Here is a 17831-nt window from a genome sequence, read left to right as displayed (position 1 = left end):
GATGGGTCAGTGATGATCTTTCCTGCCCTTTTCTTGACTCTGGAGGAGTACAAGTCTTGTCTCCAATTTCAAGGCCTGAGGCAGTCAAATTCCTATCAAACCTAGTCTTGTTTCTCTCTGTTACTTTCTGGGCATTTCGAGAAGCCAATTGGTAGCTGTCTTCTAAACGAGCTGTGAGGTCTTGTACGCAGAGATGGGCAGTATTTGAAATACTTGTATTTGAAATACGTATTTCAACTACTTTTTTGTATTTTGTAATTTGTATTTGGCTGGGCAGAGAAAAATTAGATGTAATTTGTATCAAGATACTTTCAGATCTTGTATTTTGTGTATTTCAAATACATAAAATACATTTTTCTTTTTATTCTCAAATTGACACAACTAAAGATGGAGAAATTAGTTGTACTAAAAACAACTAAGTGAACTAAACTGAAACCTGATATGAATAAACAGATAAATTACTTGTACTAAAAAACAACTAACTGGACTGAACTGAAACCTGATTTGAATAGGAGAAATTAGTTGTACTAAAAACAACTAAGTGAACTAAACTGAACTGAAACCTGATATTAAAAGATGGAGAAATAAGGTGTATTGAAAAACAACTAACTGAACTGAAACATGATGTGAAAAGATGGAGAAATTAGTTGTACTAAAAACAACTAAGTGAACTAAACTGAAACCTGATATGAATAAACAGAGAAATTACTTGTACTAAAAAACAACTAACTGGACTGAACTGAAACCTGATTTGAATAGGAGAAATTAGTTGTACTAAAAACAACTAAGTTAACTAAACTGAACTGAAACCTGATATGAAAAGATGGAGAAATAAGGTGTATTGAAAAACAACTAACTGAACTGAAACCTGATGTGAAAAGATGGAGAAATTAGTTGTACTAAAAACAAGTGAACTAAACTGAAACCTGATATGAATAGATGGAGAAATAATTTGAAAAAACAACTAACTGAACTAAACTGAAACCTGATATGATTCAGAATAGATAGAGAAATAAGTTGTACTGAAAAACAACTAACTGAACTAAACTGAAAGCTGATATGATTCAGAATAGATTGAGAAAGAAGTTCTATTGAAAAACTAACTAACTGAACTAAACTGAAACCTGATGTGAATAGCTGAAGAAATAAGTTGTACTGGAAAAAAAAACGGAACTATACTAAAACCTGATATGAATAGATATAAGTTGTACTGAAAAAAAACCTAACTGAACTCAACTGAAACCTGATTTGAATAGGAGAAATTAGTTGTACTGAAAAACAACTAACTGTCATAAACCTGATTTGAATAGATGGAGAAATTAGTTATACTGAAAAACTATAACTGAACACCAAAGTACCCTAATGAAAATCAAAAATGTCTTTCTGTTGCTACAAGGATGTCTGAGCTTCACTGTGCATAATGATGGCTGTGCAGATTTTGACACTAGAATGGTGTTACCACTGCTGATAGTGGAAAGTTGTATTCAGTGAGTGATTGTTCTTTAGTAATTATGTTCTAGATAGCCAGGTTGTTTTGGATTTTGTTTATGAAGCAGAAGGAGGGGAAGTCATTTTCAGAGGGGAGTCCAATTTCATGGAAGGCCTTTTTTGTTTGAGATGCAGTTTCTCATCGTTCCTCTCACCGATTCACAATTTCACAACCTTAGACAGGATGTGCATCAGGGCATTCAATTCCTGAAATGTAACCTTTTCTAGTTGTATAAATATGTTTGCACGTTAAATAAATACTGTGACGACAAGTTACTGACATGGTGGTGAATGTGAAGTTGTTTAAAGGGGACCTACTATGCCTTTTACCTATTTCAGTTATTTATATATTGTGTTATGATGTCAGATATCTATGGCTAAACATAGTCAAAGTTCCAAAACTTGAGGTTAACATGCAGAAATGCTGCCTTTAAGTCAAAAGCCCTCACAGAAGGTGATTAACAGCTGAGCTACTGAAAAACAACTAAAACTAAAATGGAAGAACTGCAGTGTGTTAGGGAGTACACATACTGTGACAGAGGACTAAAGAGAGGATTTACTGTCTAAGGAAACCAGAAAATTTCACTTTTGAATAGCTGAAATCAGAGAATTAGGACATTTTCCTTAAAGAAATGTCTCTAAATGATTAATAGATCATCAAAATAGGCAATTAATTTAATATTTGGCAATTCATCTATGAATTGACTAATCGTTGCAGCTCTTTATAAGTTTTTATAAAATGTATTTTCATGTATTTTCAAAATACAAAATACGTATTTGTATCTCAAATACATTTTCAGACAGGTATTTTGTATTTGTATTGTGATACATTTTTTGAGCAAGTATTTGTAATTTGTATCAAAATACTTTATGATGTATTTTCGCCCATCTCTGCTTGTACGTACTGTGAATGAGATTTCTACTGATCCTCTTTCAAGGGCAATCGCTAGGTCAACAGCCAGTCGGGGTTTACGCTCGAACATTAAATCATAGGGAGTGAACCCTGTTACCTCATATTGTCTACAATTGTGTGCATAGGCAATTCCAGGCTTTCCAACCAGGGGGTGCACCATCACGGTCAAAAGTGTACCCCGTTAGGGGCGTTTCCAGGGGGGGCAGTGCCCCCCTGCCCAAAGATTTTATTGTACATTTTAAAATAAAATGCATTAATCTGGTGCACTCTGAGAGCAAAATGAAGAGGCTAGTAGATCTATTAAGAACTACACACATCACAATAATATCCTCTTCACTATGCTGTGGCTTTACAATGATAAAAAGAATATGAGTGAGTTGAGAGGTCAAGTACAGATTCATTTTATGCAGCAACACAATGAATCGAGAAATTGCATTGAATAATGTTGAATATAATGAAATATATTACGACACATTATATATATATATTATATACAGTATATATATATATATATATATATATATATTTATATATATATATATATATACATATACATATATATATATATACATGTATGTATGTATATACAGTATATATTGATTAGATTTTGTTTAAATCGTTTACATGTAGACATTTCTTTTTTTCTTATCTGGCCACAAGGGGGTGCACGTGCATCCGGTGCACCAATGTGAAATCGCCAGTGATTGTATGCATGTACAGTACTAAGAGTTTTACAAACTCTTTCCAATGTGACTTTTGCTTGTTCTCCAATGTTCCTAACGTGCCTCTGTTAAATCTTTCGACAGGGTTACCCCATGGGTGGTATGGGGCCCGTTGCAATCGGCGTAGAAACTGCGTTTAAGGCCTAGGGCTAGGCCGCCTAGCGCAGTTAGTGGGTGTGGACCAGCGCACTCGCTATCTTGGTATCGGCGCTACACGCAGCCTCAACCATTATAACCACGCCTTTTAAGCGTAAAATTATGCATAGTCCGCTCATTGGAGAATTGCAGTAAAGAGTCACACGCTAGCATTTTAAGCTCCAATTCCTGGACAAATCTGGTAAAACCAGACAAAGCCAAGCGCTCTGCCCCCCCCCCCTCCCTTCATCCAGTCTGTCTGCCTCCATATATAGGCTATTATTCCATATTATTATGCTTCTCAAACCAATCTAACTGCAGTTTAAATACTGCAAGCATGTAAATACCCTACACTATTGCAAGATCAAAGTGAAAAGAATGTTCTAAATGCATCAGCTAGAAAAATATAGCCTATTAGATTGGTGAAAGTTTGTCCAGAAAGATATAATTTTCTCTCGCCTGCTGCAGGAAGGATGATGCACATAAATATACCCTACATTATGTAAAGTCATTGCATAAATGTGTTTTTATTGTAAAACTAAATGTGAAGTAGGGCCAAGTTATTGGAGCAGACATCACAGTATAGCACATGACAGTAGAAGCGCGTTCCGCTGTCACTGTCATCTAAATCACGTTAAATCGACAAGGGATATATATAGGCCCAGGAGGACATATATGTTTCACATAGGGTGGTGTTTTCTTTTCGATGTTTTATTTGGTCCAATATTGAAATGTTCTACAATTGCAGGTTGTGTTACCATTACACATTATTTAGATCAGGGGTGCCCACACTTTTTCAGCTTGGGAGCTACTTTTAAAATGACCAAGTCAAAGTGATCTACCAAACATATTTATTTATATATATATACACTGAGTGGAAAACAGTGGAACAGTGGAAAAACAGTGGAAAAACAGTGGAAACAGTGGAAAAACAGTGGAAACAGTGGAGAAACAGTGGAAAAACAGTGGAAACAGTGGAAAAACAGTTAAAAAAAAAAAAAAAAAAAAAAAAAAAAATTCTCCCCTCAATGCCATGCGATCGACCACACTACCTTCGCGATCGACCGGTCGATCGCGATCGACGTATTGGGCACCCCTGATTTAGATCTACCTTTTATATCTATTTCGGCTCATTTGGTTGCTATTTAGTAGCTAAATGGAGCAGCACAATGCATGCTGGGACATGCCAGGCAGTGAACTTACAACTTCTTTTTCCTATGTTGTGTCTGTCTAAGCGAGGGAGTCAGAGAGAGAGAGAGAAGGGTGACAGAGAAGAGGCAGAAGAGCGCTCATCGCAACTGGCGCACTGAATAGGCCTGGTTTCAGAGAGAGACAGAGAAGGGTGACAGGGGAGAGGCAGAAGAGCGCTCCTCGCAACTGGCGCACTGAATAGGCCTGGTTTTCAAAAGCGCAAAGCGCTAAATTTACGCCAGTTGGGAAGATATCATTAGGCCGGCATTTAAGGCCGACGCGCCCATTCTCGCCCATTTAGGGAGTGCGCCACGCCCATTCCGCCTAAAGCGCATTTGCCAGCGTAAAGCCATGTTGATATCTTCCCGAGGCAGGCGCAAGGCACGTTTTTTTGCGTTTAAGGCCCGTTTTAGCGCCGAAGGCCTGTGGGAGAATAGGGGCCATGGAGTTGTTCTGATTTTCTGAATACCTGCGACTTCACATAGCTCCTTGATCAATCTGGATTCAAAATCAGGCCCTTGGTCGCTGTGCAACTGCTCAGGTATGCCATAACAAACAAAAAAGGCATCCCACAAACATTTAGCAACTGTCCTCACTCTCTGATTGGGTGTGGGAACTGTGATCGAAAAACTTAGTGGTCAGTGTACATTCTTTTTTTTATATTATAATTTTTGGGGCATTTCACCTTTATTTTTTTTATATAGGACAGTAGGTAGACAGGAAAGGTGGGGGGAGAGAGAGGGGATGACATGCAGCAAAGGACTGCAGGTTGGATTCTAACCCGGGTCGGCCGCGCGAAGGGCCGAGCCTTCGTAGTATGCATGCTACCAGGTGAACTACCAGGACACACAGGTTTTAGTTTTTCTCACTGGCATCTGGAGGACTGCTCCAAACGTATTTTCATTGTACTTGTACAGTGACAATAAAGTTACTTACTTATGGATATCCTTTGTGTTGCTACTATCGTCCTCAATCGACAGGAAATCCATACTCTAGGGGTCTCGTAGTCTTTGGCCCCTATCGTTGCATCAGCCTATAAACTGCGCTGAGCGCCCAGCGCAGCGCAGATCAGTGGGCGTGGACCAGCCCACTCGATATCTTGGTGTCGGCGCTACACGCAGCCTTAAGCATTACAACCACGCCTTTTAAGCGTAAAATTATGCACAGTCTGCTCATTGGGGAAGTGCAGTAAATGAGTCACAAGCTTGCCTTTTAAGCTCCAATTCCACGGAGCAATCCAGTAAAGCCAGACAAGCCAAGCGCTCTGCTCCCCCCCCTCCCTTCATCCCGTCTGTCTGTCTCCATATATAGGCAATTATTCTATATTATTATGCTTCTCAAACCAATCTAACTGCAGTTTAAATACTGCAAGCATGTAAATACGCTACACTATAGCAAGATCAAAGTGAAAAGAATGTTCTAAACGCATTGGCTAGCAAAAATGAAAGTTTGTCCAGAATGATATCGTTTTCTCTCCCCTGCTGCAGGTAGGATGATGCACATAAATATTAGCCTGACTCCACCAGACGGGGGCGGCATTGTTCCACAAATTCACAATCCACCTCAGTCTGGACCTGGCCTCAGATAGGCGTTCAAACCGGCCGCCACCCAGGCGCACCAATCAGCGTGAGCTACGGGCGGGCGGGCTTTAGGCAAGACCGAGTGTGACGCCACCGAGAGGCGCCTCTACGTTTGTAGTTCTTTCACTATTCAACATGGCGGCGGCTACCGAGGCTAGCTCCAGTGAGCTAGTCAAACATTCTATTCAAAACAATAAGCTAACATAAACGTTAAACACTTGATCTTACAGTGAGTACGAAACCGTAACTGTATTGCTGTAACGTTATCAACTATGAACGTTAGTAAACAAGACCTTGTTGTAGAATTTGGGGAGATAGCCTTCAGACCGTTGCTAGGCTGGGAGAACATAGCAGCCATCAGCTAGCTGTAAGGGTGCTACGTCATGAAGGGAAGTCGATCTGATTGGTTGGTGTTGGCAAGCCCAGACGGTGACAGACAGATGGTCCATCCAATCACCTGCCTAGTAGCTTGAAAAAAGTGACCGCCCTCTTCAGCAATTTAGCTTGGCCGAATCCAGATGGATGTTGGTTGTGAAACAAATGTGAACGAACTTACATCCATCTGGCAGCGTCAGGTTACATAAATATAGCCTACATTATGTAAAGTCATTGCAGAAATGTGTTTTCATTGTAAAACTAAATGTGAAGTAGGGCCAATTTATTAGAGCGGACATCACAGTATAGGACATGACAGTAGAACCGCGTTACGCTGTCACTTATCTAAATTACGTTAAATCTGCGAGGGATATTCATTATATAGCCCCTAGGATGACATATATGTTTCACATAGGGTTGTGATTTGATTTCAACATTTTATTTTGTCCAATATTGAAATGTTCCACAATTGCAATTGTGTTAAGAGATCTACCACTTACCCTATTTAAGCTGATTTGGTTGCTATTTCTTCTCAAACGGATTCGCCTCAATGCGCCTCAATGTATACTGGGAGATTTCACATCTGTGGCGTGCCTGTCTGCTGTCTGCTGTCTGATGCACGAGGGAGTGAGAGAGAGAGAGAACCGGCAAACTTTTTTTCCAGCAGTCGTATTGTGCCTGTCTGAAGAGCAAGAGAGAGGGAGTGACACAGAGAGAAGGGGGACAGAGAGTCAGATGACAGAGGAGAGCTCCGCGCAACCGGCGCACTGAATAGGCCTGGTTTTGAAAAGCGCTAAGCCCTAAATTAACGCCAGGGCGGAAGATATCGTTAGGCCGGTATTTAAGGCTGAAACGCCCATTCTGGCCTATTCTGGCACTGCGCCATGCCTGTTTGGTGTAAAGCGCATTTCGGGGCGTAAAGCCATGTTGCTATCTTCCCGAGGCAGGCGCAAGGCACGTTTTTTTGCGTTTAAGGCCAGTTTTTGCGCCTAAGGCCTGTGGGAGAATAGGGCCCTTTATGTTTACCAGGGGCGCTGCTTTTTCAGGAAGACCTTTTCTGCAAAACATTTACAGAATTTCCTGTAAAACTAGTTGGTATGTAACCTGGTCTCCATCCTGCCTTTTCCGGTATAATACATCGTCATGTAGTAGTAGTAGTTCCAATAGATTCCATTCCCTTAGCAGGATTATGGACGATTTTCTGAGACCCTGAGTAAACCATGGTTTATCGACAGGTGTGTATGCTATCTGGAGAAGTGGAGGAGCGTACCTATATGAGGAACCCCACCCCTATTTTACAATTGTAAAAACAAACCCTTGGAGAAAAAGTGTGGGAGCTCCGCTCCCCTGCGCTCCCACAGCACTACACCCCAGTGTATCTGTGTTACTGGATACAATCTTGCCTGGTTTCACAAGTGGAAAACAAATGTTGAAAGCAGAGTTCAATAGAGATAAGACAATTTGATAGGATAAATGTGGATCTGGTTGCTTATACACAGCGTGAAGTATCATCAATCAGCCTTTCAAAGTGTTCATGATTTCATTTGCTGAAGATTCTGCCTTTTTATTTTTTAATTAATTGTTTATATTGTATTTTTTTTACAGACCCTTTCTGACACTTTACAATAGATAAAGTTGGTTCTTGGAGTTGGATATTTCCTGTGATTTTATCAGGGAGCAACAATGGCGACGGATAAAGAGAAGGGCTTGCAAGCGCTGAAGGATTTGAAAGAGGAAGAGTTCAACATGAAGGATCTAATGCAGAGTTAAGTCATGGGAAGATTAAAAAGGGGACATTTGAAAAAAGATAGAACTTATCTAAACATGCCAACAATTTATATAAAGTGCAGGTTGTCATTGTATCTACATTTGTTGACCTACATCCAGACAATAGATTGCAGAGAGACAGGCCCTTGTGAGAGTATGTGTTCATTGTATTGTATTTGTCTTTATGTAATTTCTATGGATTTGAATAGACAGTGGGTGAATTCTCACTTTGGTTGCCTTGTACCTGTTGCATCATCACTTTATCCATAATCCCAGTAAAGAAGGTCCTCAAGGGTATCAGAAACTCTTATTAGATCAAGCAGCCATAGAACAGAATGATTAAAGGCAATTATCAGGAAAAGCACAAACAGCCTACTATTTCACCAGCCATAAATCTGACAATTTGATTATTTGTGATTTTGAAATATTAATTGATGGATTTCAGACAGTAACATTTTGGAGATAGAGAATAAGCAGACATAAACATATATGTTTCTAAGCCTTCATGTTGTAATCCTTCAGAAGCAAATTAGCCTGATATAAGCTGATTTTAGCCTGATCCTCACTCCAACCAGCTCATTTTTCATGCCCTTTCTCTTCAGAGCAACACTTTGTGGATGAACATCGGGATGAGCTGATCCAGAGAGTGGCGATGGTCGCACCGATCTTGGATAAACTCCTGAAGGAGAATGTTGTCACGCAAGAAGGCTACAACAATGTGATGTCTAAATCTACCACCCAGGAGCAGATGAGGGAACTGTATAAGTCACTGAATGCTAGTGGGAAAAGAGGCAAAGATATATTCTGTGATATCCTTAAGAAAGAGGAGAAACTTCTTGCAGAGGACCTTGAGAAACGGGACAATCAAGAAAATGGTAAGTTGGACAGTGATTAACAGAAGAACATCTAAGACCAAGGGGCACTTAATTGGGTGGAAGATATGGGCAAAAATAGATGTTATGGAGTAGAATACTCTTCAGTTTATTGCATATTATATATATTGTTATGTATATGTGTACTATTTGTGAACATGTACATGGGTTCGCTGCATGTATCCCCAAGTCTGCTTTGTAGACACCTTGCTTGTTTCGGGTTAGTGCTTGATTATTATTATTATTATTAGTGATTGAGTAATTGATGTGCTGCCCCAGCCATGATAGACTCCTCCCTGTGGCTACCAGCCTACTTAAGCCTGTTACAAGCAGCTGAGACCATGGCTGACGATGGTCTGGAGACCAAAACGTTATTTTTTATTTTTTATGTTTGTATCACTTGTCACTTTTTTTTGCATTATGGTGAATTAAAGCCGGATTTTTTGCATCCGTATGCCTCGTTTTTTTAAAGTGTCCGAGGCCTCTTCACTCTTTGTTTGGACTATTTACTTGGCCTCACGCACCTTGAGCAATTGGTTGTAAGCCTGAGTTTTAAATGTGTAAATTATCAGTAAATGATTGCATTACTCTTTACTTGCCTCTCATTGATTTACTCTGTTGTTTATTCATTTAGAAACGTCTGCAGAGTGTCAACGTCAACACAAATGTAACCTGAAGGAGAGGTTTCAGGTTTTGTTTGAGGGGATTGCTAGAGCAGGAAACCCAACACTTGTGAATCAGAATTACACAGAGCTTGACATGACAGTGGGAGAGTGTGGAGGTGTCAATGCTGAACATGAGATCACACAGATTGAAGCAGCATCCAGAAGCCAGAGACCAGAAACACTAATTAAATGTCAAGACATCTTTAAACAGTTATCTGGAAGAGATAAACCAACCAAGACAGTGATGACACAGGGAGTGGCTGGCATTGGGAAAACAGTATTAACAAAGAAGTTTACTCTGGACTGGGCTGAAGACATAGCCAACCAGGATATAGAGTTCACATTTCCATTCACTTTCAGAGAGCTGAACCTGCAGAAAGATAAAGTGTGCAGCTTGGTGGAGCTTATTCATCGCTTCTTTCCTAAGACCAAAGAAGCTGGAATCTGCAGGTTTGACAAGTTTAGCGTTGCGTTAATCTTTGATGGTCTGGATGAGTGTCGACTTCCTCTAGACTTCCAGAAGAACGAGATCCTGACTGATGTTACAGAGCCAGCGTCACTGGACATGCTGCTGACAAACCTCATCAGGGGGCATTTGCTTCCCAAAGCTCGCATATGGATAACCACCCGACCTGCAGCAGCCAATCAGATCCCTGATGATTATGTTGACGTGGTGACAGAGGTGAGAGGCTTCAATGACCTACAAAAGGAGGAGTACTTCAGGAAGAGATTCACAGATGAGGAGCAGGCCAACAGAATCATCTCCCACATCAAGACCTCACGAACCCTCCACATCATGTGCCACATCCCAGTCTTCTGCCACATGATTGCTAATGTTCTGGAGTCTGTGTTGAAAACCAGTAACAGAGAAGACCTGCCCAAGACCCTCACTGAGATGTACATCCACTTCCTGGTGATTCAGACAAAACGGCAGAATGTCAAGTTTCATGGGAAAACTGAGAAAGATTCACACTGGACACCAGATAATAAGAAGATGATTCTCTCTCTGGGAAAACTGGCTTTTGAGCAGCTGGAGAAAGGCAACCTGATCTTCTATGAAGAAGACCTGAAAGAGTGTGGCTTTGATATCACATCAGCCTCAAAGTACTCAGGAGTGTTCACACAGATCTTTAAAGAGGAGCGTGGTGGGTGGGGGGACAAGGTGTTCTGCTTTGTCCATCTGAGCCTTCAGGAATTTCTGGCTGCTGTTCATGTCGTCTCATTCATCGATTCTGGTGTCAATCTGCTGTCAGACCCACAATCAAAATCCTCGTGGTCTCTGAAGTTAGGAGTCAAATCTAAACCAAATGTCTACCAGAGTGCTGTGGACAAGGCCTTAGAGAGCCAAAATGGACACCTGGACTTGTTCCTGCGCTTCCTCATGGGCCTTTCACTGCAGACCAATCAGAAACTCCTACGAGGCCTGCTGACACAGAGAGCAAGTAGCTCACAGACCAATCAGAAAACAGTCCAGTACATCAAGGAGAAGATAAAGAAGAATCTGTCTCCAGAGAGAAGCATCAATCTGTTCCATTGTCTGAATGAGCTGAATGACCGTTCTCTAGTGGAGGAGATCCAACAGTCCCTGACATCAGGAACTCTCTCCACAGGCAAACTCTCCCCTGCTCATTGGTCGGCTTTGGTCTTCATCTTACTGTCATCAGAAGAAGAGTTAGACGTGTTTGACCTGAAGAAATACTCTGCTTCAGAGGAGGCTCTTCTGAGGCTGCTGCCAGTGATCAAGGCCTCCAATAAATCTGTGTAAGTGCTTAAAAAACTGGATAGATTGAAACAAGGAGAATATCAATGCTCTTGTTTGTCTCTATCACTAATTGCCAGACACTCACTCACTGATTCCCCATTGTTGAAACAGACATGTGTGGGTATTGGCCATAGGGATAGGTACGTGCTAGAGAGCCGGGATTTGAGGGGTGTGTAGGGTTATTGACTAGGGACCTATGTGTGGTGTTTGGGGGGAGGGGTCATAGGGATATGAAGTAGGTGACATATAACAGTGACATATTATGTGTGTTGCTTGGGGGGGGCGGGGGATCGAGAGAGTGCTGTGGTCTAAAAGGTTTGTGCTCGTTCAGGAGCTCACACTCACACATACATGTACATTCATACCTGCAAGCTGACCAGTACAACTACAGTCTGATCTGCTCACCACAGAAGCATTTGGGGTGAAGGGCCTTGCTCAAGGGCACCTCAGTGGTGGTAATGCTTTCCACTTTCCCCACCCAGATTTACCCTGCCCTTTAGTACAATTTTCAAAATTGTGAACTATGAACATGAACTACTTCATTTAAAGCTGTGTGAACTGAACTTTGGGCTAGCTTTTATGTGAACTTGCACAATAGTGGACAGCAGTCTGGGTCCGGCTTAACTAGGCTTGCCTGGTCTTGTTCTCCTTCAGGCTGAGTGACTGCAATCTGTCAGAGAGAAGCTGTGAAGCTCTGGCCTCAGTTCTCAGCAGCCAGTCCTCTAGTCTGAGAGAGCTGGACCTGAGTAACAATGACTTGCATAATTCAGGAGTGAAGCTCCTCTGTGCTGGACTGGAGAGTCCACACTGCAGACTGGAGACTCTCAGGTAATATCCATTCACTTTTTCCTTTTCCCCTTTTTTCAATTGAATTGACACATTTCTCCGAACTATGGTCTGTGCTGACCTGAACTGTGTTGGATTTTTTTCTGCTTCATTTTTAAAAGTTTTGATGTCAACATGTAGCACTCTTGTAACTCCTGTCAATTACTTTCCATGACGATATTTCACCATTCCCTCTCCTTGCATCATCAGTTGATGCAAGTTGATGCAAGGATTGCAACGATGAATTTGACTGTATTGTGCAACTATTTTACAGCTGTATACATAAAGATATCGAACATATAGCTTGCTTTGGTGTGTGTGTGTGTGTGTGTGTGTGTGTGTGTGTGTGTGTGTGTGTGTGTGTGTGTGTGTGTGTGTGTGTAGGCTGTCAGCCTGTATGGTCTCAGAGGAAGGCTGTGCTTCTCTGGCCTCAGCTCTGAGCTCCAACCCCTCCCATCTGAGAAAGCTGGACCTGAGCTACAATCATCCAGGAGCGTCAGGAGTGAAGCTGCTTTCTGCTGGACTGGAGGATCCACACTGGAAACTGGACTCTCTCAGGTATGGAGAGGCAATATCTGCTAGATCAGACCTGGGCCACATGCGGCCCGCGAGCGCCCCCTGTGTGGCCCGCGCTGGAATTGCAAAAAAAAAAATATATATATATATATATATATTTTTTTTTTAAGATTTTTTTTAAAGATTAAAGATTACTGAAAGATATTCCATACCACACTGAAATGTTATAACAGAAGTGGAGTATTGCCCAGAATAACATGAACATTTGGACACTTATTCAGCGGGTACCTTGCATGTTGCATTCAATATATATATATATTTTTTGCAGTGCACCTGAATGCAACATGCAAGGTACCCGCTGAATAAGTGTCCAAATGTTCATGTTATTCTGGGCAATACTCCACTTCTGTTATAACATTTCAGTGTGGTATGGAATATCTTTCAGTAATCTTTATGACTAAAGATGGCTGAGAGTCACACACATTCTCTGTCACCCTGACTATGTTTACTGTACATCAGTGGCGGCAGGTGAGCTTGAAAGCAAGGGAGGTTACTTACTAAAAAAAAATGTTTTTTTTTCTTTTCTTTTGCAGTTTTAAGACAGATTTATAGAAATATCTCAGTTTAATTTCGCATTAGGATTAGACTGTTGTGATGTCATTATTCAGTTTTAACCATCAATAATTGGTCCTTTTCTCATTATTTAATTTCTCAGAGTAAATACTGAATATTTATTTCGAGATTGTTGTCAATTATTTGTGCCCTTATGGTTATTATTAGCTTATTTACTCACTTCTACACTAGCTTAGATTGTGTTAATTATGGAAGGAATTATAGTGAAAATAGATTATCCCCCCTTTTTGCTGGGGACCCCCTTTGAAAACCACTGGCTTATAGGCTACAACTGCTGTGAGAAGCTGGTGATTTTTTGCACATTTACCAACATACTCATTTAGTTCCATTCAATTGCATGGAGGGGAAAGTTACCATCAGCTTTGAAGCGTTATTTACCCCCCCCCCCCCCCTCTTCCCAACATGCTAGGTTGACATGCTTGGTCCAAATCGATTCCTTGTTTCTTCTACTTTCATATGGTATAAAGATCATCACTCTAGCTTTAAAAGTGAGCTCCCTGTCAGCCGTTGTTGTACTGGCCAATTCAGTTTAAAAATGTGGGAGCTTAAGGTCGCGTTTTTATTTGCATTTTGACAGGCTATGCAGCATGAAACTAACCTGACGCTGCCAGATTGATGAGTTTGCTTCACATTCTGTTTCACAATTGTGAATTTGTGGAACAATGCCGCCCCCGTCTGGTGGAGTCAGGCTAGCATGAAACTGCTTGGTGGACCATTTGCACGCAGAATTTAACTTGAACTTAATTGACTTACTTGCACATCCATGCCGTCTGTAACCGGTGCGCGTACAGCCGATGACGTTGCAGTATCCCAGTGTTTGCTTTGTTGAGATTTCAGCCTCCATGTGTACCACGCCGCCGTCTCTAAACTCGCGTTGTAGAAAGTCATGTTGGGCCGCTCGCACAATACAATGCAACGACTGTCTGGCTTGTGAGCTAACTTACTGCTTGATAAAAAAAAATAGGAAAAGAGAAAGGGGAAAGTATAATATGGTGCTACTGTCTGTAAATCTATCTATTAGCCTACTGCCAGGTGGTCACAGCAAAGTGGAGGTCATCACTTCCTAGTAGGCAATGGAGCTGGATTCCACAAGATTTTCAGACGCATTCATCATTGGACAATACAATGTTAATCTTAGCAATCTATCCAATCAACAACCTATTTGGTTGAATAAATTAATTGATTGGTATTGATTGGTAAGGGCGGTTTAGGCTTCAGCTAAAAATGATTGGTTGAAAAACACATAATTTCACTGTTCCCTGTGAATTGCGAGTGTTTTTCAACCAATCATATATTTGCATTAGATAAATTACCAAAGAAATAAACGCCGTCAGGGGTAATGTTTTTGTACCGTACCCCTGAGGGCCGGGCCAGACTACTGTCTGCATGGAGCTCTCCTTTCCATCAGTGCCCTACAGGTGTCACTGTTGTTGAAGCATTTTAAGAATATAATGAATGAAAAAAGGAGCGTCCGCACATCAGAAAAAACACATTTGATTGATATTTTATTAAGAAATATATATTATTATATAAAATCCCCAATCTCTTCTAAAAAATAGAGGAGGACCATTCTCCTCTCCCTCACTAGAAAAACCTCCTCTGCTGTACATGCACACAATATTCTGTTGATTTTCTATTAGCATTCACCCTTTAGGGACCTAGTTTCTGGATGTATCCCTACACATGCAGCGTCAGACTGAAGTTTTTTCCTCCTTGGTATGCCTAATCATCGACCCGCCCCTTTGTAGACCTTTCCCTTTCAGGTCCACAAACTGGGTATAATCCCCTGGCGTGTCTGTTGCTTGTCTCCCACAAATTCTTCATGAGCTACAGCACGAGAAGACTGAACAAATATGAGCAGCGTTAACCAGTGAGATGAGCGGCGTGTGGCAGCCGGTGATGGTCCTAAACCCGCCTGTCACAAGCTGATCCACGGCCGCTTCCCTCTTGGCGTTCGAAATTGTCAAGAATGCCGGTCCGGTTACATCACTGCAGATGACATGCACCACAAATGCTTTGTGTCTAGGATCGCGCCACACGGGGCTTGCTCGCCATCCCCAGCAGGCTGCCTGTCCCTACTGCAGAGAGCTGTCATATGAAGAGCTCCGCCGACGTGTGGAATACTTTGCCAACGTCGAGCTTGACGAAGCTGAAACCGCAAGCATCGCCACCGCGGCAGTCCCGCGAGTCGACCTTGCTCCACCAACTCCCCTTACGACAGCAGCAGAGGACGATAATGATGATGATGTCTTTTCCCTGGCCTCATCTGTCTCCCTTTCCCCATGTCTGGAAGCTTTGGGTCTGGGGAGATGCTCACTGGAGAAGAGGCATTAAAGGAAAATTCCTGTTTTTTACACCCCATTATTAATTAATACACAGGACAAGATGTTAGTATCCCCTCTGCCAAAATCTGAGGAAAAACACATTTAGAACCCCAATCCAGAATAAAACAAGCTAACAGGACAACAAACTAATAAACAAGACACAAATCACCAGTTACCTACCCTAGCCAACAGCAGTATGAAGCATGTCATTGGGGTTTTCAAGTGGGCACCTTCCGAAACCGATGTTTCGTTAAGTTAGGCCCACAACACCTCAAGAAGGCTTAACGGTGTAATCCAGCGTCCTGGAAACACCCCCCTTCATGCTACCACCGCACAACTGCATATTACAAGACCAGACCTTGCCAGCTTAACATGCTGTTTTACTCACCCAAATAACATTGGTTTCATTCTGATCCCCCTAGAAGATATTCAGATCCAAGTAGAGTCCTGGAACTGGCCAAAACAGGCATAAATGGGGCATATGTCGTTCACACTGTAAATAACATATTTCCTGTCACAACATGGTTCATTATGGTTGTTATATAATTATGAGAACATGAATTAGCTATGTAACAAACCTCCATGCTGCCGACAGCCTGCTCTGTTTGTTGTCCGAGTGTCCGTCACATAGATAACACTTCCCGCTTTATCTCCCATTGTTGTTTGTAATCGATATATGTGACACGTTCTGGTATTTTCAGTACAAAGTGGTCCCAGGTCATTTTTCAGTGTTTTACAGATTATGAAACTGCTGTAAGCTTTCAAATGCTGTGTCACACATCGAAATCTGAAAATTATTGAAGAAGATATGCTCATTTGAATGTTGGTACACCTCAAATCAAGTTTCAGAGAAACATAGCCTCAAAGATTGACCACTTTTCACCTCTGGGCCAGCCAGGTAATTGGGAGTGAACAATAGCTACTTATTTACATTAACCACTCCCCATTCACTCCAGCTGTCATCACTGTCACAGGTCACATGTCAACAGCAAAAAGGGGGGTACTTATTTTCACTATAATTCCATCCACAAGTAACATAATGATAGAATGTAGCGCTATTTTGGTCATGGGTTTCATACACTTTCTGTAATAAAACATCTAAAAGCAAAACTCTTATCAAATGGGGGTCCGTGGTCTAATTTTTGTCAGTTTAGGGGTCCTTGATGTGAAAAAGTTAACTACTGTCTGAAGTGACCTTGACCTTTTCTTTAAAGTTACAAGTAAGCAGATTCCAGGCATATTGGGGTAAATGAATGCAAAACTCTAGTGTCATTGTACTTGGAACAATATAATGAATAATATAATATAATAATAATAATAATAATAATAATAATAATAATAATAATAATAATAATAATAATAATAATAATAATATACCCAGCAAAAATACTTTTACTTTAGACTTACTGAATGTTCTTGCAATTTCTGTGGACTATAAAAATAAACAATCTGTCATTTATTTTATCATTGCATGTATAGCATTTAATAAGACTACTAGCCTATAAAAAATAAATGGAATAAAAAAATAAAAAATAAATCGCTTTTATTTTTGTTTTTGCTGAAAGGTAAATGTTTTATGGTCAGTCACAATTCTCTGGAAGACTGGTTGGCTTGGTTCAAGCCTTAAACCCATTACATAGGCTACATATTTTTCTAAATGTCTATGGAGAAAATGAATGAGGAATTCACTTCTGGGGCAATGTCAGACAGCCACCAGCACTTAGCATTAGCGTTAGCTTGTTAGCTGCTAGCTGTGACTTCATCTGTTACTGCAGTCAAACAATGTTAGCTACATAAGTGTAACCGTTCAAGTGAATTTATGTCATATTCATGGTAAACATGAGCCCTCTTGCATGCAGCAACACACACCGTTTTAATGTTACGTTTAGTAGCGTAGAGTGAGCATTGATAAGAAGCGTCAACTACTCCATTGTTCCAATGCAACAGCGCACAAGAGACCCGTCATTTTGGGGCGCAACAAGCCTCTATTGTCCCCGTTTTCCGCGCCACAATGGCCGCGCTGCTGTCGTAAATGGTAGCTTCTTTCCTTCAATACTCTTCAT

At 41.1% G+C, this 17831-nt stretch overlaps 1 protein-coding gene across 1 annotated transcript in view; it reads left to right on the top strand.

Moving 5' to 3' along the window:
* Nucleotides 1–17831, top strand: part of LOC310780022 (protein NLRC3-like) — a 64253-nt gene that overhangs the window by 17823 nt on the left and 28599 nt on the right. The window contains exons 4-8 of the mRNA XM_083640556.1: nucleotides 8010–8169; nucleotides 8774–9046; nucleotides 9678–11469; nucleotides 12125–12298; nucleotides 12680–12853. Coding sequence (XP_083496682.1) covers nucleotides 8088–8169; nucleotides 8774–9046; nucleotides 9678–11469; nucleotides 12125–12298; nucleotides 12680–12853 — 2495 coding nt within the window. The 5' untranslated portion in view covers nucleotides 8010–8087. The remainder of the gene's footprint in view (nucleotides 1–8009; nucleotides 8170–8773; nucleotides 9047–9677; nucleotides 11470–12124; nucleotides 12299–12679; nucleotides 12854–17831) is intronic.

This window comes from Poromitra crassiceps (assembly GCF_964638095.1).
Source record: "Poromitra crassiceps genome assembly, chromosome: 7".
Taxonomy (NCBI): domain Eukaryota; kingdom Metazoa; phylum Chordata; class Actinopteri; order Beryciformes; family Melamphaidae; genus Poromitra; species Poromitra crassiceps.
Note: the sequence above shows the minus strand (reverse complement) of the source record. Positions and strands in the feature narration are given on the sequence as shown.